The following is a 25,274-nucleotide window of genomic DNA, read 5'->3' as shown; positions in this document are numbered from 1 at the left end:
GTAGTGAACAAAGGACCTTGTGCCTCAGGTCACCTGTCTGTAGACTGGGTCTGGTATACAAGCCTTCTCTCTGCCTTAAGTTCTGAGGGAATGTAACAGTCACAAGAACTGCTAAACTACTGACATGAAGTATTGGACTTGAAAATAATTATTCATATTAATTGCTCAAAAATAATTGCTCATATTCATTGACAGTTTTTAATATGCATTTTGGCATTATTGTCACTGATAACATAGAAACCTCATGTCAGTTTCTTAAGCCAAAGCAGAAGCTCCTAGCCTTCTGTTTTTCCGTATTTCATCAGCTCTGAGTCTCCAGAAGAGTCTGATCACATAAAAGAAAAAAAGAACCTAAAAGAAATTCCTTCCCTCTGGGGTGGGGGAAATGATCAGAGTAGACAGTGTGGGGGGGGGTAAATTATAATAGCTTACATTTTTCTGGGTCTCTGTTTTATGTGAGTTCCCTGAGAAAGCAGACACTAAGGCAAGGACTCGAGTACAAATAGTTGATTTAGCAATCCTAGGAGACACCAGAAGGGGAGTTGGGAAGCAAGCCCAGGAAGGGAAGGAAGCAATAAAGATTGTATATCCAGGCATGTAACCACTGTGGGCGTGTGGAGCTTGTCCTGTTGTGGAGCTTGGGGACAGAGTTCCCATGCCTGAGGGGGAAGCGAGCGGGGGTGTTCCTCCACAGACTCCCATCTGCCAATGGCAAGGGCTGCCACCAGCAACATGAATTCCCTGGCATTTCTGGCCTGCCAGCATGTGTGGGCAGAGCAGGCTCCAGCAGCCAGAGAAAGCCTCAGGCAAAGAGTTGCAGGTGCTGGCAGTAAGAAGCCATGCCAGTTAGAAATGTTAAAGGCAAGGGGCTACGGACGGGAGACCAACAGTGTCTGCTGGATGCCCGGCACTGTTGTTTTTTATTTCCTAATTAATTTTTTTATTGAGATAGAATTTATATACCATAAAATTCACCCTTTTAAAATATACAATCCAGTGGTTTTTAGTATATTCACTAGATTATCAATCATCACTATTGCTTAATTCCAGAACATTTTCATTATCCCACAAAGAATCCCCAGGCCCATTGGAAATGACTCCACATTCTCTCTTCGCCCAGCCCTTGGCAACCACTCATCTACTTTCTAACTCTACAGGCTTGCCTGTTCTGCACGTACACAAATAGAATCATATACTATTCTATAGTATAGTAAATACTATTCTATCATATACTAGAATCATATACCATCATAACAGAAATCATATGGCATTTTCTGTTGGACTTCCCTCATCTAGCAAAACTAGGGGCGCCTAGGTGGCTCAGTGGTTGAGCGTCTGCCTTCGGCTCAGGTTGTGATCCCGGGGTCCTGGGATCGAGTCCCGCATCAGGCTCCCCGCAGGGAACCTGCTTCTCCCTCTGCCCATGTCTCTGCCTCTCTCTCTCTCTCTGTCTCTCATGATAGATAAAATCTTTAAAAATAAATAAATTAAAATAAAATAAACTGGGGATAATCCTGTCGACCTGTTGTTCCATAGGCATTCAGATAGGGTCAGCCCTTAATTCAGTGACAGCCCTGGTGTGACCATGTCAAAAATAAGACATGATCTTTGTCCTCAGGTTGTTCTCATCCACAGAAGAGACAGACAAGTAAACAGAACTAATATTAGCAGGGGCATGTACCTGTCAATACTGTATAAAATCTTAAGGACTAGATAGATGCCAGTGATTTCTTTTTTAATAATTCACAATGCTTCTTTTCTCCTGCTTCTCAAAGGAAACAGCTGAAAAGACCAAGAAAATGAGCACCAAAGAGATCTAAAGAGGAGGCATCTGGGAAGGTGTCCAGAGTCTGGCACCTTCTCTTCCACTTCAGCGCTGAGTCCAATATATGCAAGTGTCTGCTACAATCGCCAAATCACCAGTATTTGTTTGTATAGCAATGAGTTTTTATTTTGTCTATTTGTTTTGCAATAAAGGAAATGGGGGCGGCCAGCTAGGAGGGGAAGGGCCATAGCCTTCATTTCTAGGAGTGCTTTGAGAGCAACTGTAAATGGTGCTCAGGGGCTGGAGACAAGTAAGGATACTGCATCAGGGTTGGGAGAGGAGCGGACCCAGATCTGAACCACAGTCTGCCACAGCTATAAACATGCTGCGGGTAGTGCAGGCAATGCCAGAGAGAACTCTGCAGGCTGCCCCAGAGGTGGGGTTTGGGAAGCTCAGGGGAGAGGAACGCATTCTGCGTCCAGCCCTTCCTGTTGCCATCAGCATAATAGACCTCCAGCATCTGTGCTTCTCATGGCCCCAACCACTGCTTCTAGATATATCCTTCTAGTTATCTGGTGTCCCTTAGACTTGGAGTTTCTGGGAGGGTGCACACAAATGATGCAGATACTTGTATACTTTGAGTCCCTTAGAGACCTAACCAAATTTTTGAAATACTTTTTACCAAAGGTGCTATTTTTCTGTAAAATTGTTTTTTGGCAAGTTGACTTCATTCTTCAATTATTATCATTATATTATTGTTGTTTTTTTTAGTATTTTATTTTCTTGACTAGAAATTAAGCTTTTGTAATTATTTTTCAGTAGTCCTACCATTTCAGAGATGGGAGAGTCTGGGGTTCTTTCTGGTGCAGGGACCGCTATAACCCAGACTCCTCCCACCTTCCAACAGATTAGATGCAGCCCAGAGTTTTGTCCCCCTGGCTTCCAGTGTATCAGCAGTCTACCAGCGGGTGCCTCAGACAGAAGCCAGGGGAATACAAAGCGTCTCCGTCTCTGTACAAACCTTTTAAGGTCCAAAAAGCTAATTTGTTTCCATTTATTCTAATAAGTTCATGCAAATCAGTATTCCAAAGGATGGAGACAAGTGCAGCCAAGCAGGGCTCGGATATGTGTGCCTATTAATATGCCCTTTGATCCACCACTAACTAGGAGAGTGACTTTGGCCCTGTCTCTTCCTGTTTCTGGGCCTCTGTTTTCCTCATTGAGCAAGTAGGAATGCATTAACCTATCACTTTGATAAATTATAAATTCTGTGGTTCTGATCATTGGTCCAGAAGAGTACAGGTTCCTATGATTTTCCTTCTTAGGATAAATGAAACCTCACTGTTACAACAAAAGGGTCAGATGGCCAAAACCAAGATGACCAAATCTGACCTCAGTCTGGATGGCTGCCTGGGCTGTGCTGCGATGTACAGCCCTCTCGGGTAAAGTCTGTCCAGGAAGAGAATGGGAAAGAGAACCACTCCCAACTTTGCCTTCACTTCTGTGCTCCATCTTTAACTTTCTTGGAAACAGAAATAGCTTTACCCTTTCAAGATGAGGATAAAAGATGGTTTCACATTTTAAGAGGAGGGAAAAAATGGAAATTGAGTGTTCAAACTGTGACTGGGGAGAAGTCCATCATTCCTGTCTTTTGGGACTCTGAGTATTAACCCCACTATTTACCATGTTTAAGATGCATTTGGAACAACTAAGATTAAAAACTGGACACAAGATCTCATTTTCAGGAGGCAGATTACAGACCATGAGGGGGAAATTACATAGATTGCACTGCACAGGCAACTCTGAGAAAGTTGTGCTCAATGTGGAATTCCTTCTAAACAAGTTTCCTTGTTCTCCTTCGAAAGGAGAATGTTCCATTTTGTTTAGAATTCTGAGCTTTTGTATACATTCCCTAAAAGCTCTCTTCAAGCCCCACTTGTGCATTCTGAAATGTACCTCCCTGTCCGGTTGCCTTGGAGAACTCCCAGCAGCACACCTTGACTGAGTTTTGCCGGCCCTTGGACCCTGAGAGAGAGAGGGTGGGAATACCAGTTTGTTTAAAGCAAGAAGCCAAAGTGTCTCCTCACCAGTTACATTTAGGACAGTGGTTGCCATCTAAGACCGCCCTACCCTGCAATATGGATTTCCCTAGAGCGATCTGCATTCTCCTGTAAGCAGGGACGCTTTTGTCTGCACCACAGAATCACACAATCTGATGACCATTCATGGAAAGCTGCTAAATAGCCTAGTTTGGGGAGTCTTGCATAGAGCTTTGCATGGAGCAAATAGGATTAAATCAGGTTCAGTTCCTCCAGCTCTCTACAAGCACAGGGCTTAGACTGCAAGCTTCCTTGGGCTTTCTCAGTGTGTATATGATTTTACTAACGTATTACGGCGCCTGTTAGGATTCAGTGTTCATGGAAACAAACCTCACATGCCATGACTCTGGACTCCATCATTGTTTTTGGAAAGCAGGGCTCCTCCACCTGCTAGTAAGCCCATGTGGACAAATCTGAATGTCTTTCCTTTACACTTGTCTTTAAATAATCAAATTTCAAGAAGCAATTTGAACATGTTTCTGTTGCCTATGTGTTTGTGAAATGTATTTGTATTAGTAGGCTTCCATATTGCATTTAACTTGTTTTTGTAACTCCTGATTCTTTTCTTTCTCCCCCCTCCCCTTTTTTTGGATACTATTGATAAATAAAGAAATTAAAATAGTCATTGTATTGTTTTCCTTCCCCCCCCCCCATTAAGACCAAATAAAGTTGTTGTGAGAATATTAACCATTTACCTTATAAGAGTGGATTTGGCCTTCATTCAGTAGCCGTAAGAGTGGCCTGAAGAGTTTCTCCTGATAAAATCCGGGAATTTAATCTGCAGCTGGGAGGGCAGGCTTACTCAGGGACTAATAGAACAAGTTTATTTAGAAGAATCCTTAATGGTGGGGCCGGAGTAGGAAGTGATGAGAAGTCAGGAAGCATTCCTGTATTGGGAAGAGGTTAAACTAAATGGCCCCGAAAGCCCCCAAGGTCTTAAGAGTGAAATGACACCAGGTGAGGCAGGCTGCAGGTAAAACTGAGAAGCCAAGTGGCCCAGGGAGCCAGGCTCTGACTGGGCAGCCTTGATGGCTCTCACCTGATGCATAACCTGTAAGGGTAAACACATCCAAATGAACTCTATTGCTGGTTAAAACGCCCTGTTCATCTTGGAGACACATGACCAATGCTTGCTTTCCACCTCCCTGTTCAAGTCTGACACCCCCAAGAATTCTATCTTCCAAAAGAGCTCATTCCAGTTGAGGAGGTTTAAGCTTTCTTCATTTTAGTCCTAAATGTCCTTCATTTAGTCCATTTCATTTAGTCCTATTTAGAAGTCTTGCTGTTCTGGAATTAGAGCCAGATCACCTTGATTGGATTGGGGGTATTACTCAAATGCTAATCAAATATTAAAAGGCAACCCCTGGTTATGTTAGTACTTATAGATTCCTGGGCTCATAATCAATTTGATTCTTCAAATTTTTATTCTCAGAAGGGAACTTTAAACCCAATTTGAAGAGTACCTTGTCCACAACCACTTTTAAATTCTGGCTGACCTCTCCCAATCTTCTACCATGCTCTGGGACATTGCTAGTACAGTATGTATGTGTTAGGAAGTGAAAATGAATTAAAAATAGCCTGGGGACGCCCAGGTGGCTCAGTGGTTGGGCATCTGCTTCGGTTTAGGGGGTGATCCTGGAGTTCCGGTATTGAGCCCGCATCAGGCTCTCTGCGAGGGGCCTGCTTCTCCCTCTGCCTATGTCTCTGCCTATGTCTCTGCCTTCTCTCTGTTTCTTTCGTGGATAAATAAAATCTTTAAAAAAAATAGCCTGAAAGAAGCTTCAGATGGCAAGTTTCCTGTAGTCAAAATGTAGTATTATGATTTGTGTAAATTAATACAAATTACTTTGATAAGCTTTAGTTTTGGAGTACCTGTATCAAGTTCCCATCAGTCCTCTTAAATTATCTCTGAAATAAGGGGAAGGAGGAAGGAAAGAAAAAGGATAAGTGGGTAGCTCCAAGCAGATGCCATCAGAGCCCTGAAGTAAATGGGATGGGTGTGTGACGTGAAGGGAAACCAGGGCTACTGCTGCTGGGGGCTGTGCCATGATGTAACAGGAGGCATCATGCTGCTGCCCTAATGAAGACTCTTCCTTTCAACAGAAGCTATTTTTAAAAAACTATTTAACACATTTCTTACTGAAAAAGTAATATACCCACATGGTAAAAAAGAATTGTGTCAAAGAAAATAAAATTAAAAGATCCATCCTCTTAGAAGATGTGTACATTTATAAGTTTGCTTATAATTATCAATTGTCCTTCAAAGAAATTGCACCCATTTACATTCGCACCAAAAATACATACACTGATGCCTGTTTACCTACATTTTTGGAACCACGTGTCTTTCAACTTTGGGTCTCCTATAATGGAAAAATGGTAATCCACTGTTGCTTTATTTTAAACTTATTTTCTTACTCCCTTTGTGAGATTAAGCATCTTTCTATGAATTACTGGTTCTTGTCCTCTTCCTTCATACCCTTAATTCCTTTTTCTATTGATTGTTGGTCTTTTTCTAATTGGTTTGTAATAGTTCTTCATATATTGTTATTTTCTCTGTCTGTTCACAAGGGTGGTAAGACCTAGGAATAGTAGCTTGAATAGAAGGCTATTTCAGGAATGAGGTGAGAAATATGGTTATTTGAATTGAGATAATAGGCAGTGGGGATTACCAGAAAATTCATATGGGAGTTAAAGAACAGGAAACAGTCAAGAATGGCTCCAAGTTTCCAGCTTGGACAAATTGGTAGATAGTCATGCCATTTCCTGAGATTGGGAAGGAACAGGAGAAGGTGCTTGGTTGGGGTAGGAAAGAAGGAATGGAAAATGATGAATTAGGTTTTGCACAGGTTGAATCTGAATTGCCTAAGACATCCAAATAGAGATACCTTGTGAACAGGTGGGCAGTTTCTGGAAGAGCTCTGGCCTGGAGGTGCAAATCCGGGAATAGACAGTGTAGAGATAGTATTCCTTTGTGTAGACAAGACAGTCTATGGGAAATGTGTAAGTGAGGGAAAAAATGTTGAGTTGGGAGGATCCACCATGGAAAAAGAGAACTCTTTGCAAAACTTTGGGTTCGTAGATTTCTTCTGCTTCCTCATGGCATCATTAACAAAAAGTATACACAGAAGAAAGGCATAATGGGCTGGATTCATATATGAGATTCACATACACAGCATGTAGACAATTCAGATGGGAAATGATACTGTGGATTCTTTGGAGAGGACAAAACTGAGAAGGAACCACCACACATGTATGAAATAAAGTAGTATAACTTTGCTGGAGAACAGGCTATATGCATGTAGGAGAAAAGAACAAGAAATGCACCTGATGGTTATTACTGGCATATACAGGTCTTATCTGACCTGCTGTGGTCAGATATGAAACACCCAGAAACTGGACAATAATCAGGGCCTGTAAAAAAGAATGTATTGTCAAGAAAAAAAGAGACAAGATTGTTAATGGTAAAAATATAATATTTAACCAAGAAATTTGTATAAAACTATCAAAAAAGATGAAACATACTTGAAAGGAAATTTTTGCCTTCAAAAGAAAAGGGACTTTATCCTTCTAGTTCCTAGCCTAGTTTTAAATCATACAAGTCAGCAGAATTTGTCATTTTCCAAGGAGCAGGGACCACTCAAAACAAAAAGTCTGTTCCAAAATTCTTCCACTGGATTCCACAGTTAAAGCTGGTGGCCAGCAATATTATATTCTCACATACTCTTTGTCTTTCATAAATGCCAGTCATCTCTAGTCTCATGTCTCAACTTCTTTCTAATCAACCTATACCCAAACAATGTTCTTGTGATTAATACCTTATTGAGAGACAATATGTTTAACAACCAGGTTTCTGGGTTTAAATCCTGGCTCTGACTGACCAGGCCTTTTACACTTCTGGAAGTGATTGAACCTTTCCCTGTCTGGTTTCTCTTTAAAGTAGCATCATAATAGTATTTAACTCATTCTTTTTCTTTTCTTGAGGATTCAATGAGCATATAATTCAATGAGTATACAATTTTTTTGAATAGTCCCTGGCACAAAGAGACTGCTATGTAAGTGTCAGGTATTATTATTACTACCAATTATTTTCCACCTATTATATATTCTCATAAATTCTCATGATGACCCTGTAAAAAATATATTTTACAGATAAGGAACATGCAGTTAATAAAATTTCAGGAACTTTTCTAAGACCAAACAGCTAGCAAGGAGCAGAGTCAGAATTCAAACCTGGGTCCCTCTCATATTCATTCTACCTTCCTGCAATGTTTCCCTTTATTTTAAAAACTATTATATAATTGCTGAGTACATATAAGTAATTCATAAGTTCCTTCATTTAGTTCTAATAACTGTCTACACAATCACTTTTTAAAAAATTTAAATTCAATTAGCCAATATATTGGCTAATCGTATATCATTAGTTTCAGATGTAGAGTTAAGTTATCCATCAGTTGCATTATTGTTGTCGTTTTAACAATATGTGGGTGAAGTTCAGGCCAGGCCTCTGAAGTTCCCTGAAATGTGATCCCCAGTCCAACTTGGTCTCCCCAGAGATGAGACATCCAAGAGGCATGCCCATCATTGTGGGTTCCCTACAACCTCTAGCACACATCTCAAAGCGTTGGCCTGGGGAAAACTTACCTTCAAAATGCAGATCACAATCTACTTGATTGTGCCTTCCTATGACATTCTACACAGAGGTTTGAGAAGCAGTATGTATCTTATCTCCACTGAAATTATTTTATCATCTGAATCTGCTGATCCAACAAAATGGGTTGTGAGCCAATTAAAATCTCTGGTTCTTTTTTTTTTTTTTTTTTTTTTAATCTCTGGTTTTTAGAGTTTTCTGTGATGGCTTTTCTCTTATATGCTTTTTCCCCCTCTTATAACCTAATCTTGATCCCTCCAAGGCCCAGGACTGATACCATCCTCTACCCTCTACCACTTCCAAAAGGAACAGAAAGGGAGAATCTGTGCAAAGAGCATAAAGAAGGGAGAGATTGGAAGGTGAGACTTAGGAATAATAAAGCTTAAATCAACTGGGAAAGTTAGAAAAGTTGAAGAGTTACTCTTTCTTTGACTTTCCAAGATTTCCATAGCCTTTGTCCAATAATGCCCAGAGATGGCTTTTACAAATATAATGATCCCATCCATAATCAGCTTTAGGAAGATGTCCCTTGTCCAGGTCCTCCTCTGTATTAGTAAAGTGCCCATGTACTATCATTACCAAAAAGGAAAAAGTGGCCAGGAGGAAACCTGCTCTACCCTGTACTCTCCAATAAATTGTCCCTGAAATACCACATCAATAAAACATACACAACACAGATAGTTCGCCAGGCTTTTAATTGTCTTTTATTTTGCAGTTAAGATTTTTAAATGCTACTCAGAGCATTTAACATGTGAGAGACATAAATTCAAATGAAAGCAAATCTTATAACGAAAACAGAATTAGAGATAAAGAAACAAGACTTTGACATATAGGCCTATGAGAGACAAAATAGGGGAACTCTATAGTTTCAGTCTTTCCTCTGAGGACATGTCTTCCCCTTATAGTCCTTTCAAGTGGTACTGGTTTTTTTCTAACATCCTTCACACACTTGACGTAAGTGAATTCCTTCTCATATGGCTTCTACATCATTCTCTCTCCCTCCTCTCTAAACACATCTAGCTTATAATCTCATCCCATTAGACTTTTCTGTTCACTACCCTTCCATGTACAGTCTTCTACTGCTCCCCACCATGATTCCTTGATTTTAGCTGCTGGCCCTGCCATGCTGTCCAACATTACTTCTGTCATAATTCTTGGTGTCACTATCTCATGTATGATCAACTCACTGACCATCTTTCCTCCAAGGAACTTGTTTTCCTTTTCACCTTACCCACCTTCTCCATGGTTAGAGCTTAGATTTTGTCATTAGCAATAACCACAATCACTCTCTTATCTCAATTTCAAGCACTGAAACTCTCCAACCACTACTTTCTACCCCTCCTGCTCACTATCTCTAGTACCCGACTCTAAAAATTTTTTGGCAGCCATTAGGACCTTGAACCCAACGATCCTACTGCTTTCTCACTGTCTCCTCCTCTGCTTTACAACCTTTCCCTTTTCTAACCCAGCTTAGATCCTATGACTAAGTATATCATCACTTGCTAGCACATATCTGTCTTCCTTTGTCATACTTGCAAGGCAAAACCCCAACGTCTGGTTAACCCCATTTTCCTCCCATTCTGTGCCCACACACGAGCAACTGAGTGTGGCTGGAGAAAAACACACAACCACACTAAGTACTATCACTTTCAATTTACTACCACAAACCTCAAAAGTACCTTCAGTGCTGCCCAGGAAGCCAGTTATGTTTCTTTATTCACACCTCCTCTTCTAGATGACGATTTCATTCTTTCTCCTCAAACCTCCAATACCATCATCCTCAGCCTCACATCCAGCGATGATTTGCCTCCTGTTTCATTAAGAAAATTAGAAACAACAGATGAGAATTTCCCACCACCCCCACTAGTGGGGTAGAAGCTCCCACTATCATACTATTCACTTTTCTCACCACACAGTCTGCCTTACCCCTTTTACATAATCTTACCCGGGCAAACCCTTCTCCCAGTGCAAAGACCCCATCCCTCTGCCTACAGAGAGACATTACTCAGTAATTCTTCCCTCCCTCCTACATCAACTCTACCCTCTCCATTTGTTCATTATCAACATACAAACACGCTGTTACTCCTCTCATCTAAAAAAAAGAAAAAGTGAAACCCTATAACTTTCTCAGTAACACACATTTCTCTGCTGCTCCCCTCTGGAGCAAGGTGTCCTCTGTGTTACTTCTCCAGTGACCTAGTCCTCCCCAGCTACCCATGTTCCTTCTCTCAAATGATCTATTCTTAGTCTTCCTCTTGTTGACTTGTGTACAGCTCTTGATACAAGTGATCACTCCATCCCTGAAACATTTCCTTCATTTGGCTTCCAGGTCACAACAGATTCCTAGTTTCCCTTCTACTTTACTATCCTCTCCTTCTCATTTCCCTTTGCTGGTTTCTCTTCATCTCCCTGACATATACATGTTGGAGGGTTCCAGAGTTTAGTCCCTGGCCCTCTACTCTTTTCTATCTATGACAGCTCCCTTGTAAACTCATCTAGTCTTACAATCTGAAATACCATCTATAGGTTGACAACACTCAATTGTATGTTGCAAGCCTGGACTTCTCTCCTAAACTCCAATTCATATCCGACCATCAATTCAACATGGCCCTTCAATAGTCTGAAATGGGCATCTCTAACTTAACACACCCCAAACCAAATTCCAAACTTCCTGATCAGAATAAATGGTGACTCCACATTCCCAGTTGCAGGGCAAAAACCTCAGACATTCCTCTTTTCCTGCACACCCATCATCTAATCTGCCAGTAAGTCCTACCTGCTCTGCCTTCAAAAATATGTACATACCCCACTCTTCTCACCACTTCCACTACTACCACCTTGGACAAGTCATCATCTTTTGTTTACCTAGATTATTAAAATAATCTTCCAACTGGTCACCCTGCTCTCATCCTTGTCCTTCTTGAATATTTTCTAAAAAGTGGCCAGAAACATACTTTTAAAATATGTCAGGTCATTTTACTCCTTTGTTGAAAACTTTCCTATAGCTTTCCATAGCTTCTCATAGTATGAACAAAAGCAAAACCCTTGCAGTGTCAAAGCACCACACATTCCAGCCTCCTGTTATCTTTCCGATATGATCTCTTACACTCTCCTCATGTTCCCTCCATTCCAACCAGTGGCCTCCTTGCTGTTGCTCAAATCCACCAGCCCTTGCCCACCCCAAGGGCTGGCTCCTTCACCTCTTACAAATCCTTGTTAAAATTTAGCCTCTCAATGAGGCTTTCTTTGGACAGCCTATGGAGAATCACAACCCTTGTTCCCTCCTCCTCCACTCTCCTTTTTCCAATATGCCTTCCCTGCTTTATTTTTCTCTATATGACTCTTCACCATCTGATATACTACATATTTACTTTGTATTGAAATATAATATACATACAGAAAAGTACATGTAAGTGTCCAGCTCAATTAATTTTCATAACTGAATACAACCATGTAACCAGTACTCAGACCAATAAACAGAATATTACCAACACCTCCAGATACTCTCATGCTCTCTCATAGCCACTGTCCCCCTTACACACTCCAAGGGTAAGCAGCATAGATTAATTTTGCCTGTTTTTGTATCTCATATGAATGGACTTATACAGTGACATACTACATATTTTAATGATCTCTTTACTTACTGCCTATTTTACCCCACTACTAGCATATAAGCTCCGTAAGGGAAGGAATTTGTTTTGTTTATTGCTGTACACCCAATGCTTAAAAGAGTATCAGGCACAAAGTTATAGTCCAACAAATATTTGATGAATGAATGAAATACTGAATAAATGGAAATGACAGGAGGAGATTTAAGAAGGGCTTAACATCTGTGTGAAATCTTGAAGTATGACTAGATGTCCATGAGGCAGTCCAAAAAGGAAAGGTGGCCTAAGCATAGGCAGAGTCTCTGCAAGGACTTGGTAGAATGAAAAACTAAAAACAATCTAAAAACCATGATAAGTCAGTCAGCTGAAAGTGATGACAATAGCCACATGTTGAAAACCAGTGAGCTATGAGGGTGGAAAAACAGGCAGGTGCCAGATCTCAAAGGGCTTTATACAAGTAAGTCCATGAATGGAGTTAAAAAGGAAGAAGAGTAAAATATAGGGGCCTTCTAGGCATTTCTAGGATACCAAGGCATTTTTAGGTGTTGACATTTAGGGGGACAAAAACAGGGATTTCTTTGAAGTCAGCTTATTAATAACTTTTTGTAGTATCTCAGAAAAGAATCTGTGGCTCCCACTGTAATGGTCAAAAACCTCTATTTCTGAATATATGGAAAAGGCTTAATAGTCTGGGGAATAAGTAATTCCTACTTTTTTCCCCTTTAAAGGAAAGGACAACTCAAAATAGAACATTTAAGTCTCTGAGTCTGTTGAATTATCTTTGTTTTACTGGAATGGAGCAAGGAGCCAGGAGATCTGCTTTCCTTACTTGCTGCCTGTGACTTTTAGGAGATGGCACCCCTTTCTCCTGGGGAGAGATAGGAGAGATAGATACCCCCCAGAGTACTTGATTCAGCAGGTCTTGGGTGAGGCCTGAAAATCTGCATTTCCAACAAGCTCCCAGATAGTGTCAATGTTGCTGGTCTGCGGTCACTGCTTGAGTACCACCACCCTACCTAATGCTATCCTCCTAAACCAGGTGAGAAGGCCCTCTGCATGCTCCTGCTGCACCCAATTTCTCTTCATCCTAACTCCTTTCATCCTGCAGTGTGCACTCATTTAATCTGTCTTCCCCACTAACCTGTCCACAGAACAAAGGGCAGGAACTACTTCAGTCTTGTTTATCTTCATGGTTCAATGCCAATGTCTGCAACCAACTAAGCATTCTACTAATATTTGTTGAAATAATAGATGAATGGCTCCAACTGGCTTCCCAGAGATACAGAACAATAGGATAGGGAGGGGTCTCCAAAGAACATGGTTCCAATTCCCTCTCTTCTGCATTCCAGTGAGGTCTGCATGTTCCATCCCCACCATCTCTAAGCTTCAGCTTCCTCATCTATTAAATATAGGTTGCCAGATAAAATATAGGACAATCTGCTAAATATGAATTTTAGATAAATAACAACATTCTGGCCATTTGTAGTGATGTTTGTTGTTTATCTAAAATTCAAATTTAACTGGGAATCCTCTATTTTTATTTACTAAATCTGTTAAACCTACTTATATGTCGATAATAATATGACTTACCTCATTTGGTTCCTACAATGATTAAATAAATAAATATATGTAAAATCCTAGAACAGCAACTGAAACCAATTAGGAGTTCTATTTAACTATTCACTATTATTTTTACTGTACCCATAGAATACACACACACACACACACACACACACCTGGTTAGAGATTCAATCCTTTTTATCATTAACCTACTCCAGTTTTGAAAAAATGTTAAATGATATTTTAAAATCTTGAAGCTTTAACTTACTACTATGTCATTTTATTATTTCTTCCATAAATATCATGAGCAAGTCAGTATCTATTTTATGAAGATCCTTGAAAGAACTAAGGCCAAAATAAAATAATCTTCTAATTTTTTCATCTTAGGGTAAGATTCTAATTATTCGATCTTTTACTATATGAATCTGTTCCTTTTCTCTGAAGCCTAATTCCTCCATATTATATTTTTCTTTATTTAGGAAAATATTTATTTATTATTATAAACTCATAGGAAGGAAAAATTATTCTTTCTTCTTACAATCTTGTCTGAATTTTCCATAATCAGTACCTATGTAAAGTAAAATAAGTTTATCTTTTTTTTAGTTTCCTCTTATTGTTTTTGCCTTTTTATACCCAGACAATTATGCCTGATCAGCTTGTTTAAACAGATTTTCATGATTTTTTATTTTTTATTTTGCCCATTATTAGTTAGTGGTTTTATGGCTCTGGAGCAAAGCATAAAGGGCATAATCTATAATCCTATTCTCTTAAAAACAAACATTCTTGACATGATTAACTAATAAAAATAAAAACAAGAACATTTTTAAGGACAATAACACCTAACATTTATTGTTAGGTACAATGCCCAGAAACTATGCTAGGAAATCTGACTTTATTAAATATTTTAATCCTCATAAGAAATGCCATAAAAAGATACAATTATTATCAATCTTCAATCTTTTCTGCTCTGGTTGCTGGATGATTGCTCTCCTAAACATTTCTTGCTAAGGTCATGAAAGATCTATAAGCCACTAAGTGAGATAAATATTTTCTTTTATCTAAGCTTTCAATACATGTTGCATTCTCTCCTTCCATGCCTCTGTCCCTCTCCTTTGTCTTCCCTTCTTTCCTCTTTTTTCTTCCTCATTTTTTTCTCTTATCTTTCTTCCTTGCAGTAGGATGGGCCTGAGCCATTACACCTTTCAAGAATACAACAGTAACAAAATTATACTAATGTTGACTTCACTACTCTTGTGTGTCACATAGCAGTCTTTTTCTTTCCAAGTTCGCTAGACCTGAGGGCCTCCACATTTCACTTAAAATTTTTTAAAAATTTTTTCATTTTAAATAAATGGAAAAGTATCACTTGGGTCAAAAATTTAATATTATTAAGATGGCAATGCTATCCAAATGGATCTACAGATTCATTGCTATCCCTATCAAAATCCCATCTTGCTTTTGGTCAGAGGTTGACATGCTGATCATAAAATTCATATGGCAAGGCAAGGGATACAGAATAGCCAAAACAATTTTGAAAACAAAGAACAAAGTTACAAAGAAGAAAAGAGACAAAAAACAAACTCAAATACAGAGAACAAACTGGTGGTTGCCAGAGAGGAGGTAGGTGGGAGGATGAGTAAAAAAACAAAACAAAACAAAAAACCCAAAATTGAAGAATTTGCACTTCACATTTTCAAAGCTTATTAAAATGTGATGAAATTAGAACTCAATAACAGAATGAAATCTAGAAAATAAAAAGTACACGTAAATTAAATGACACAATCCCAAATAACCAATAGGTTAAAGAAGAAATCTCAAGGGAAATTTAGAAAATACTTTGAGAAGAATGAAGATGCAAGCATAACATACCAAAATGTATGAGATGTAGCTAAATCAGTGCCCAGAGGGATTTAACTATGGTAAATGCACAAATTAAAAAAGAAGAAAGAGGGGCACTTGTGGCTCAGTTGGTTAGGCATCCGACTCTTGATTTCTGCCCAGGTTGTAATCTTATGGTCATCAGACTGACCTTGGCATCCAGCTCCATGGTCAGGAGGGAGTTTGCTTGAGATTCTCTCTCTCCTCTCCCTCTCCTCCTCCCCTCGCTCATGTGCGTGCACTCTCTCTCTCTCTCTCAAATAAATAAATTAATCTTTAAAAAATATATAAAAATAAAAAAGAGGAAAGATCTTAAATCAATAACCTAACCTTCAACTTAAGTTAGTAACTTCAACACAGAAGATAAGGGAATACATTTCAACTTATTCCATGAGACCAATATTATCCTGATACCAAAACCAGACAAAGATCACAAGAAAACTACAGACCAATATCTTTTATAAATACACAATCTTTAACAAAATACCTGCAAACAGAATCCAGTAGCATCTAAAAAGGATTATATACCATGGTCAAATGTGATATATTCCAGGAATATATTCCAGGAAAGTTAGTTCAATATGCAAAAATCAGTGTAATAGGGGATCCCTGGGTGGCGCAGCGGTTTGGCACCTGCCTTTGGCCCAGGGCGCGGTCCTGGAGACCCGGGATCGAATCCCACGTCGGGCTCCCGGTGCATGGGGCCTGCTTCTCCCTCTGCCTATGTCTCTGCCTCTCTCTCTCTCTGTGACTATCATAAATAAAAAAATAATTATAAAAAAAAGATTCAGAAATATTAAAAAAATCAGTGTAATATACCATATTACCAGAATAAAGGACAAAGATAACACAATCATCTTAATACATGCAGGAAAAGCATTTGGCAAAATCCTAAATTCATTCATGATAAAAAACACTCTGTAAATTGGTAATAGAAGACAACAATCTCAATCTGATAACAGTCCACCTATAAATAATCCACAGCAACCACCACACTTAATAATTAAAGAATGAATGCTTCGTCATTGAGATAAAAAACAAAACAAGAATGTTTACTCTCATATCTATTCAGCACTGTACTGGAGGTTCTAGTCAGGCCACTTACAGGTGCTCAGCCATCACAACATATGGAAGAGGTGAAAGTATAATTCACGTAGGAGAATTATGTTATGTAACATTTTGGGTTTTTGGTGTTAAAATTTGGTGAATCTGGGATAAGGCCAACGTGTTGTGGGGTGATTTTTTTTTGTATATATATTTTGTTTGCTTGTTTGAATGAATGGGTAATATAGATAGGTACAGATATAGCAACTTTGGTTCAGATCAATATTTTCAGCTAAGATGAACTGACATTGCAAATACCTGAATTTCATGATGGATATGAGAAGAGCCTGTGATAATCTGAAAAGAAAAAAACAGAACACCTTCTGTTTTGAAGGTAGAAGAGGAAAGTTAAAATTTCATCCCTATAAACAGAGAGTGAGCTTGAAAACAAGTTCATCTAATAAATTCCCTTACCTTAAAAAAAAAAATTTCCTTACCTTCTACTATTAGCTTAATTATACTTTCACCTCTTCTATTTGGTGTGATAGCTGAGCACTTGTAGATAGCCTCATCTGTGAAATCCACATTTCTTAGTAAAAGTGATGGAGTCCCCTCAGAAATTTCAGCCCAATCCACAAAGACTCTTCTCTCATACAAGGAGTTTTGATCCTCTAGTTGCTCTGTGTTATTACAAAACTGGTAAACGAACTTCTACAAAGGAGAAATGGCAGGAGAGGGTAACATCAGTGAAAGGGTGGACCCATAACTCTTCTGTAGACACTGAGGATGTCAAGAAGAAATGAAGCTAGTAAAGTATTTGTAAAGACCAGTTAATGTTGTATCAGATAGGTTTTAATAATAGATAAATCATTCTAGCTATTTCAAGCAGTAAAGAATTTGTTACAGAGAATTAGAGGTCTACAAAGTCACTGGAAGGGTGGAGGAATGAGCCCAAAGTAGGGCATAGGTGAGACTTGTAATGTGTATGTTCAGTCCTTCCTCACATTAAGCTAGGGCTCAGAACAGCACTTCAGAGCTAATTGGCCAGTGGAGCTGCTGTCTCTTTCATATCAGGAAGCTAGTAAATCGGGAAGTCATCACTGCAAATAGACTCCAGAGCCAAACTGCACCTGCTAGGTTCACACTAGCAAAAGAAAGGATGCCACATGTATTATCGCCTTTCTCCCCACTTAAATCAGTTGGTAATTTAATCCTTGAGCAAATGTATCTGATTGGCAGAGTTTTTAGGTCATTCCCAGAATGCAAATCTTGGAAAGGTAGTTTTTTATTCTCTAGTCTCAGAAATCCAGGAAGGCAAATCAGAAAGGCAGAAACAGATTTTTAGTAAGTCAGTCTATTCTTCCTGCCACAAGTACCTACTGGTCTGGGCAGAGTTATTATAAGTAGGAGCTGAGAGTTGTGAGGAATATAGCCACGCGCTCTGTATTATTCATGGAATCATGACATGGAATAGATTCCTGATATGTTAGAGCTGAAAGGAACCTTAGAGATCTTCTGATTCAATCTTTTCAAAAACCGTTTTTTCTCAAGTCCCCCCACTCCCACACTGCCCAGAAGCTGTCACTGACAGCCAGGGGAAGACCAAACTAGTGGGACCTCCACTCCTGCACCAATTCAATCAGAACACTCTCTCTCTAATGTTCTTTATAAATTTGGCTTCCAAGTCAGAATCCTTTCTGTCAAATGTTTTGGCTACTAAAAGACAAAACTGAAACTCAGGAAGCAAAGTTGCTCAGGATCAGAAAGTAAGATAACTAGTAGCACTACAGAAAGAAACGAGACCTCTCAGAGCTTAAAAAAAAAAAAAAAGTTTCAGTCACAGTTATCACACTTTTGAGCCTAGAAGACAATTAACTTCTGATCTGAGTAAGATAGCATAACAAAGCTTAAGCATTATGAAAGTAGGGACTCTAATAAGAAGGCAATTTTTTTTTCCTAGAGACACTGTGCAGGGAACAAGCATCAGAGAGGAGGAAGAGCTGGTCAGCCTGAGCCTCAGTGAGGATAGTGTTTGATATAATGCGGTGAAATGAAATAGAAGAAAAAAATAGGTGAAGTGCCAAGCGAAAATCCAAAAAGTAGAAGTTCATAGGCAAGGAAGCTTCCAAGCCATCCACCCACCAAAAAGCAGCCAGAGAGATATACAGTTGGGTACATTCCAACTGAACAATAAATAGATGCAATCTGCTCATTCATCAGTTGCAATCATATGGTTCTTGGTGGGGTTGGGCATAGCTTGTCCCCAAAGGGCAGAGACCATATGCTAATCATCTTGTTTCACTAGCACTAGCTCAGGACTTGACACAGTTAAAAAAAAAAAAATCCAGTGTGATTTTATGTGTCAACATGACTGGGTCACAGAATGCCCAGGTAATTTGGTCAAACATTACTCTGGGCACACCTTTGAAGGTATTTTTGGATGAAGTCAATATTTGAATTGGTAAACTAAGCTGATGGCCCTCTCTAACGTGGGTGGCCCTCAACCAATCAGCTGAAACAAAAAGGCTGACCCTCCCTTAAGTAATAGGGAACTCCAGTCTGGCTGTTGAGCTGTACTTCAAACTGGAACATAGGCTCTTTTTGGGTCTTAAGCCTTCAGACTAGGACTGGAAATATACCATCACCTTCCTGGGTCTCCAGCTTGTCCACTGCAGGTCTTTGGACTTCTCACCTCCATAATCACATGATCTCTTTATATAGATTTTGTTTATTCTGTTGCTCTGGAGAATTCTAATATATCAGGTGCTACTTATTAAGTGTTTACAATGAGACATATTCTAAGATATTTTCCTGAATTTAATCCATTTAATCTTCATACTAATGCAGAGGTAGTTACTATTATTATCCCCAATTTACTACTGAGAAAACCAAGGCACAGTGAAGTGAAGTAAGTTGCTAAGGGACACACAGCTAGTACGTGGTAGAGCTATGATTCAAACCCAGGCAGTTTGGCTCCACAACCCTCCATCTGAACTGTGTTCTTCCATCTGACAGTAGACACTCATCCTAAATGTGATGAATGAATCGACTAACTAAATAAATGAATGAATATAAAGGAAGACAGATGACAATGGAAAGAAGAAGGCAGAGGGAAACCACCTGCATAACCTTTACAAGGATGGATATGCATATAAAACATGAAATGTTTTCTTGCTCAAATTGTTATGTCTGATGTGGTTACAATCAAGAAGCAGTGGATTATAGTTATTAAAAAATTCCAAGTCTGAAGACTTGTAAATCTAAGTTCTAGTTTGTTTGTTTTTTTGTTCTTTTTTTTAGTAAGCTCCATAGCCAGCATAGAACCCAACATGGGCCTGAACTCACACCCCTGAGATCAAGACCTACACTGAGATCAGGAGTCAGATGCTTAACCAACTGAGCCACCCAGGCACCTCCTACATTCTAGTTCTAAGCTCCCCTTACTAGTCATTTAGCAATGGGCAAGTCACTTATTCTCTCTGAGTTACAGTTTACTAATGTATAATTATGATAAAAAATACCTGCCCTGGGGCTGTTACAAAATACCTTGGGATCTTAGGGGCTGTTTTTTATATGACATGGCTCAGTCATTTTCCAGAGAGACAGAAAGAGTAGACCAGATGGGTGGATGGATACCTTAGTAAGTTGCCCCTCTTCCCAATCTCTTCTAAAAATATATAGCTTACTCATGAGAGGTCCTTGATCCTAGTTTCTCAGGCTATACCCAGGAGGTCTTGCTACTGCTGTACCCCTTCCGGTCCCAAGGGAAAGGGTCTCAGACTCAGGAACCAAAGACTCGTGAAACACAATCTAGTGATGATGTAATTGGTAATACAAAAGCCAATTTCTGACTGATGTGTCTGCAGATGGTGCTACTTGAATCTGAACCACTCTTGTCTATTTCAACCTATGTTATTTCGAGACTATTGTGTCTTTAGCTTCCCAACCCCAAGAACCTGAGGTAAAAGCTCAGTAAACAACTAATAATGTGAGAATACACTTTCAAAACTGTAGAAAGTTACTAAGTGTCTAAAGCACTTTATAGTACCTAGCACACAGTATCAGGCTATCAATATTGCTGTAAAATGTTTCTCTTTCTCACCCACATACACACTCATTCTTTTATCTGGTTGGGTTTTTCCTGGCTATGAGTGGATTGCCTCCCTACACATGCACACAGTAACCAAGCATCAAAAGGAAAGAGCCAATAAAGATAATCTGGATGGAACGGCCTTGCACTAACTCTGAGTCGATCTTTGGAGCTTGACGATGTCTTCAAGCTGCTGTCAGCTTCGAGACTGGGACAACTGCTGCAGGTCCCTGAGAGATGGCCTATGCCTGAAAATTATAAATATGTTTGATCACTTTGTGGAGTAGTTATATTGCAAGTTTTGGGCACATGTGTTTCCATAAAGAAATTTTGCAGATACTTTTGGTTAGTTGGATTACATTAACAGTTTCAACATCTGTACGCTGTTCATCTCAACATTTCTGAAGAATGGAGAACAAAGAATTATAAAAACCCTGTGTTGACTATCCACCCAGATTTTTCAGGACAGGCTTGATTTCAAATATTCTGTGATACTATACCCTAAATTGACACTTGTCAGAGTCACTTGAAGTGGGGAGAAAAAATCTAGATATTTTTGTTTTGGTTAGAAAAGTTCAAATAATAGGTGTGTAAAATATAATTATCTAATATGTACTCAAATGGACAAACCAAAGTAGGAGGAGGGGTTCTCATTAAAAAAAACAAAAAACAAACAAAAACAATGCTTTACAATTTGTGTCTGTTAGATTTTACCATCTGTTCTTCAACACTACCCGTGAAACAAATATAGCATTTTTATTCCCATTAAACAAATGAAAAGACTGAAGTTCAGAGAGATTAAATCATTTGTTTGCTGTTTTAAAATCTCCAAATCACTATTTTCCTCACTATTCCTAATGTGTTTCAGAAATACCCACAAAGTTTTTCTGAAAAGTGACTCAATTGCATCATGAACTAGCAGCAGTATGTTGACAATCACCAAAAAGAAAGACATCCTGTAAGGACAAAAAGAAGGGCAAAAAAAAAAATTGTCTCAGCTGAGGAAGAGTATGGGCCAGCATAACCCAGCCACACTGAGTCTGAGGATGGCCTCACAAACACCCACTCAGGCTACATACCTGCCACATATACTGTCAGCAGACAGCACCTCAGCATCCTATGTGGGATGCTCACCAGATCAAGTTCACTCAGGCTGATACTATGCATATTTGTTGGATTTGTTATGTAAACCTGGAACTCTATTTCTATAATGTGTAAATCTGTCTCTCTAGGTGAGTCACATTTGAATTCATTTGGATCAGAATCAGCCCTGAGATGATATTTGAAGGGTCAGGGACAGCTTCCCATTTGTTGCTGACCTTCTGGATGTTGCTGGGGGAAAGTCAGCAGTGGAGAAGGTATAACAGTAGATATGCAGGTGTGTCTGGAAAATTACAGACTGATGTTTCCCAAATAGAGAAATTTAATCAAGAGACAGTACTAAACCTGTCTGCCCACCCAGGGCTGCACTTTAATAGGAATGGAATTAATAAGCCTAGGGCAGCTCTGGAAGAGATAGGAGAAAGGGTTCCTGGAACACTAAGTCCCTTTGAGAAGCCCTGACACAAATGTACATCTCCATACAGGTGATGTCAATCTTACTTACTGGCTGGATACAGTCTCTCTCTCTCCCTTTCTCTCGTCTGATCTCTTGAGATTCCCCTATAGCCCAAGTTCCACCAGTACCATCCCTAAGTCATGGTGCTAACCAAACCCTCCTCACCTGGCACATCCCCCATCACCACCACCCTCACTTGCCCCTCATACCCACTTACTCAAAACTCTGCCCATGTAACATATCCTCCCAAAGTCCTCCCTATTTCCAGTCCATCATTGCCCCTTCTTTATGTTGAACATATTTTTGTCATTGCATAGATCACATTGTATGGCAATTATTTCTACATGTTCTTTTGTCCCTTACTATTTCAGAGAAAGAAAGAAAAGTAAGGTTATCATATCCTCTCAGCATACTTTCCTGCCACCTCTTCTTCCTATAATCTATTAAGGAGAAAAAATTCCACCACAGTCCTCCAGGTCAACGGTACACCATACTAATAGCCACTATATATCGTATCCCTATGAATGACAAATTTAATCTTAAAAATAAGCCTATGAGGTAGGTGTTATTATTGTTTCCACTTTACAAGTGAGGAAACTAAAGCATAGGGAGGGCAAATAATTCATCCAAGGTCATATAGAAACAAAACTCTCACCTTAGGGGTTAGCTGACATCTGTGAATAACATCCAAATTCTGTCCTAACAAATCTTTGCAACTTCGCCACCCACTGAGGGTAGGCCTATTACCTAGAGCATCCAGCAAGAGAAGAGGAAGCTTGTCAACTGATGAAGCAGGTGGCAATACGCACTGGAAGCTGACTATTAACAGACTGAAAAGTGAGAGAATAAAGGAGCAGCCCTTGCCAGACAACAACCAACTAAACACTTCTGGGGTCAGTGGGACAAGTGGAAAGATTCTTTACCAAGCTTATATATCCTAACCAGGAATACAACTAGTGAATGACAACCACCACTGAATCAGAAAATATCTCCCTGTGGTATATGTAGTAAAATTTTGAAAGACATATCTAAAATAATGCAAAATTTAAAAGGCAAGAAGCAGCTAGCAGCTACTAGAGCTATAGTCAACAGAGAGAGATTATAGTCAAATGTCATGGAAAAAAAACGTTGTAGGAATGCACTATGCCTTTCAACTCAAAAAATTTTCATTATCTATTTCCAAGATATTTTTTTTCCCAAGGGATGTTTTTCATCATTACGAAAGACATAAATCTTAAAGCCTTCCCGATGGCCCCACCCCAAAAGTTAGTCTTTGTTCCTCCCTACTTCCACAATACTTTATACTTTTATATAGTACTCCCTCACTTAATAAAGCATATTTTTAGTAATTCTGGTAGTAATACAGATTCATTGTAAAAACACATTTGAAAGCAAAAAAAAAAAAAAAATGATGTTATAATCTCTCTTACATCCATCAACCAGATAATCACTATTAGCATTTTGGAATATTTTCTTTCAGTCTTTTAAATGTGTACTTTTTAAGAGAACTCAGTTTGTAAATACAATTTAGTGCCCAGCTTAATCTTCCTCAAGACACTGTTTTGTGAGCATTTCTACATCACTAAAAATATTCTTACAACCGGTCTACTTTTTATAGTTCTTTGTCTGCATAGCTTATCACCCCTCCTGGACTGTAAGTTCCCTAAGGGCAAGGGTGGGTTCTCTTTGTCTTCCATATGTCCATCATGGTGTTCCATATGTTTGAGGTGCCTCTAAGTAACTTTAACACATTATTAAATTGGATCTGGTGCTACAAAATTTACTATATAACAGGAAAGAGAAAGAAAAAAAAAGAAATTCAAGCACTACTAAAGAAGAGTGTTAACTATTCTACTGAAACAGAGAATTCCAGCATTGTACCCTGGTATTGCCATAGGGGTGGTACCCTTTTCATGTCTCATTTATAGAGAGACTATGAGAAGTCTACGAACTAGCTCTATGCAGAAACATACATGTAAAGGAACCAGATATACAGTTGGAGTGGATACCTAAATGCTTCAGTCACATTACCCTTCATTTGGCTCTCCGATTCACAATCATAGCTAACAATTTCTCTAAATAGCCTGTTTATTGAGAGAGTTACCTGTATCAAGCTGGTCCCTCTGATCAACCAGGTAAGAAGAAAGTGAGGAGGAGTCAGCATGTCTTTGAAGGGACAGTCACATGGCAGTCTCCATAGAGAAGGTTCGGTGTTACTGTTGCTACCAAGTTGTTGCAGCAAAAGGTCACTAAAGAGCTCCGTGAGACTTAATATCTCTAATAGTTGCATTTGTGAGATAAAAAAGGAAATTTTTGTAAGGCATTATGCATGAAAGACTGAAATTAAAAGAACACTATAATATCCAAGAGTGAGAATCATTCTGCACTCATTTTTTTAAAAAAGATTTTATTTATTTATTTATTTATTCATTCATTCATTCATTCATGAAAGAGAGAGAGAGGCAGAGACACAGTCAGAGAGAGAAGCAGGCTCCATGCTGGGAGCCGGATGTGGGACTCCATCTTGGGACCCCAGGATCACACCTTGAACCAAAGGCAGGCATTCAACCACTGAGCCACCCAGGGATCCCCTCATTTTTTTTTAATCACATTTTTGAAAAATAAATGACACGGAAAGTGTTCACGATACAATTTTAAGTGAAAAATAAAATACAAAATATATTTACACATACGTATGATTTCAACCTTGTAGAAAAAAAGTAAGTGCATGTAGAAAAGGAAGGAAAGACGTCAAAATGTTAGCAGTGGTTACTTCTGGATGGCGAGATTATGTGTGATTTTAGTTGTTTCCATTATATATTTCTGAATTTTCTATGGTGACCTTTTATATTTACGTTATGATAAATATGTTATAACTGGAAAAATAAGGAAATGGACAGATAGAACCTATACCCATAATGTTGTGCAGAAAGTGAAGGTCCAGAAAGGAGAGGAAATGAAATTTAGTCTCTATCCTCTTTCCTTAGGGTTAAGTGTAATTTGTATCTCCATTAACCTTTAAGC

At 39.1% G+C, this 25,274-nt stretch overlaps 1 protein-coding gene across 1 annotated transcript in view; it reads left to right on the top strand.

Moving 5' to 3' along the window:
• The window catches only part of FSTL1 (follistatin like 1), a 52,722-nt gene extending 48,171 nt beyond the window's left edge, over positions 1 to 4,551 (top strand). The window contains exon 11 of the mRNA XM_038582959.1: positions 1,776 to 4,551. Within this exon, the coding sequence (XP_038438887.1) occupies positions 1,776 to 1,820 (45 nt within the window). The 3' untranslated portion in view covers positions 1,821 to 4,551. The remainder of the gene's footprint in view (positions 1 to 1,775) is intronic.
• Positions 4,552 to 25,274: the final 20,723 nt, after the last annotated feature.

The sequence above is a fragment of the Canis lupus genome, chromosome 33, assembly GCF_011100685.1.
Source record: "Canis lupus familiaris isolate Mischka breed German Shepherd chromosome 33, alternate assembly UU_Cfam_GSD_1.0, whole genome shotgun sequence".
NCBI lineage: Eukaryota > Metazoa > Chordata > Mammalia > Carnivora > Canidae > Canis > Canis lupus.
Note: the sequence above shows the minus strand (reverse complement) of the source record. Positions and strands in the feature narration are given on the sequence as shown.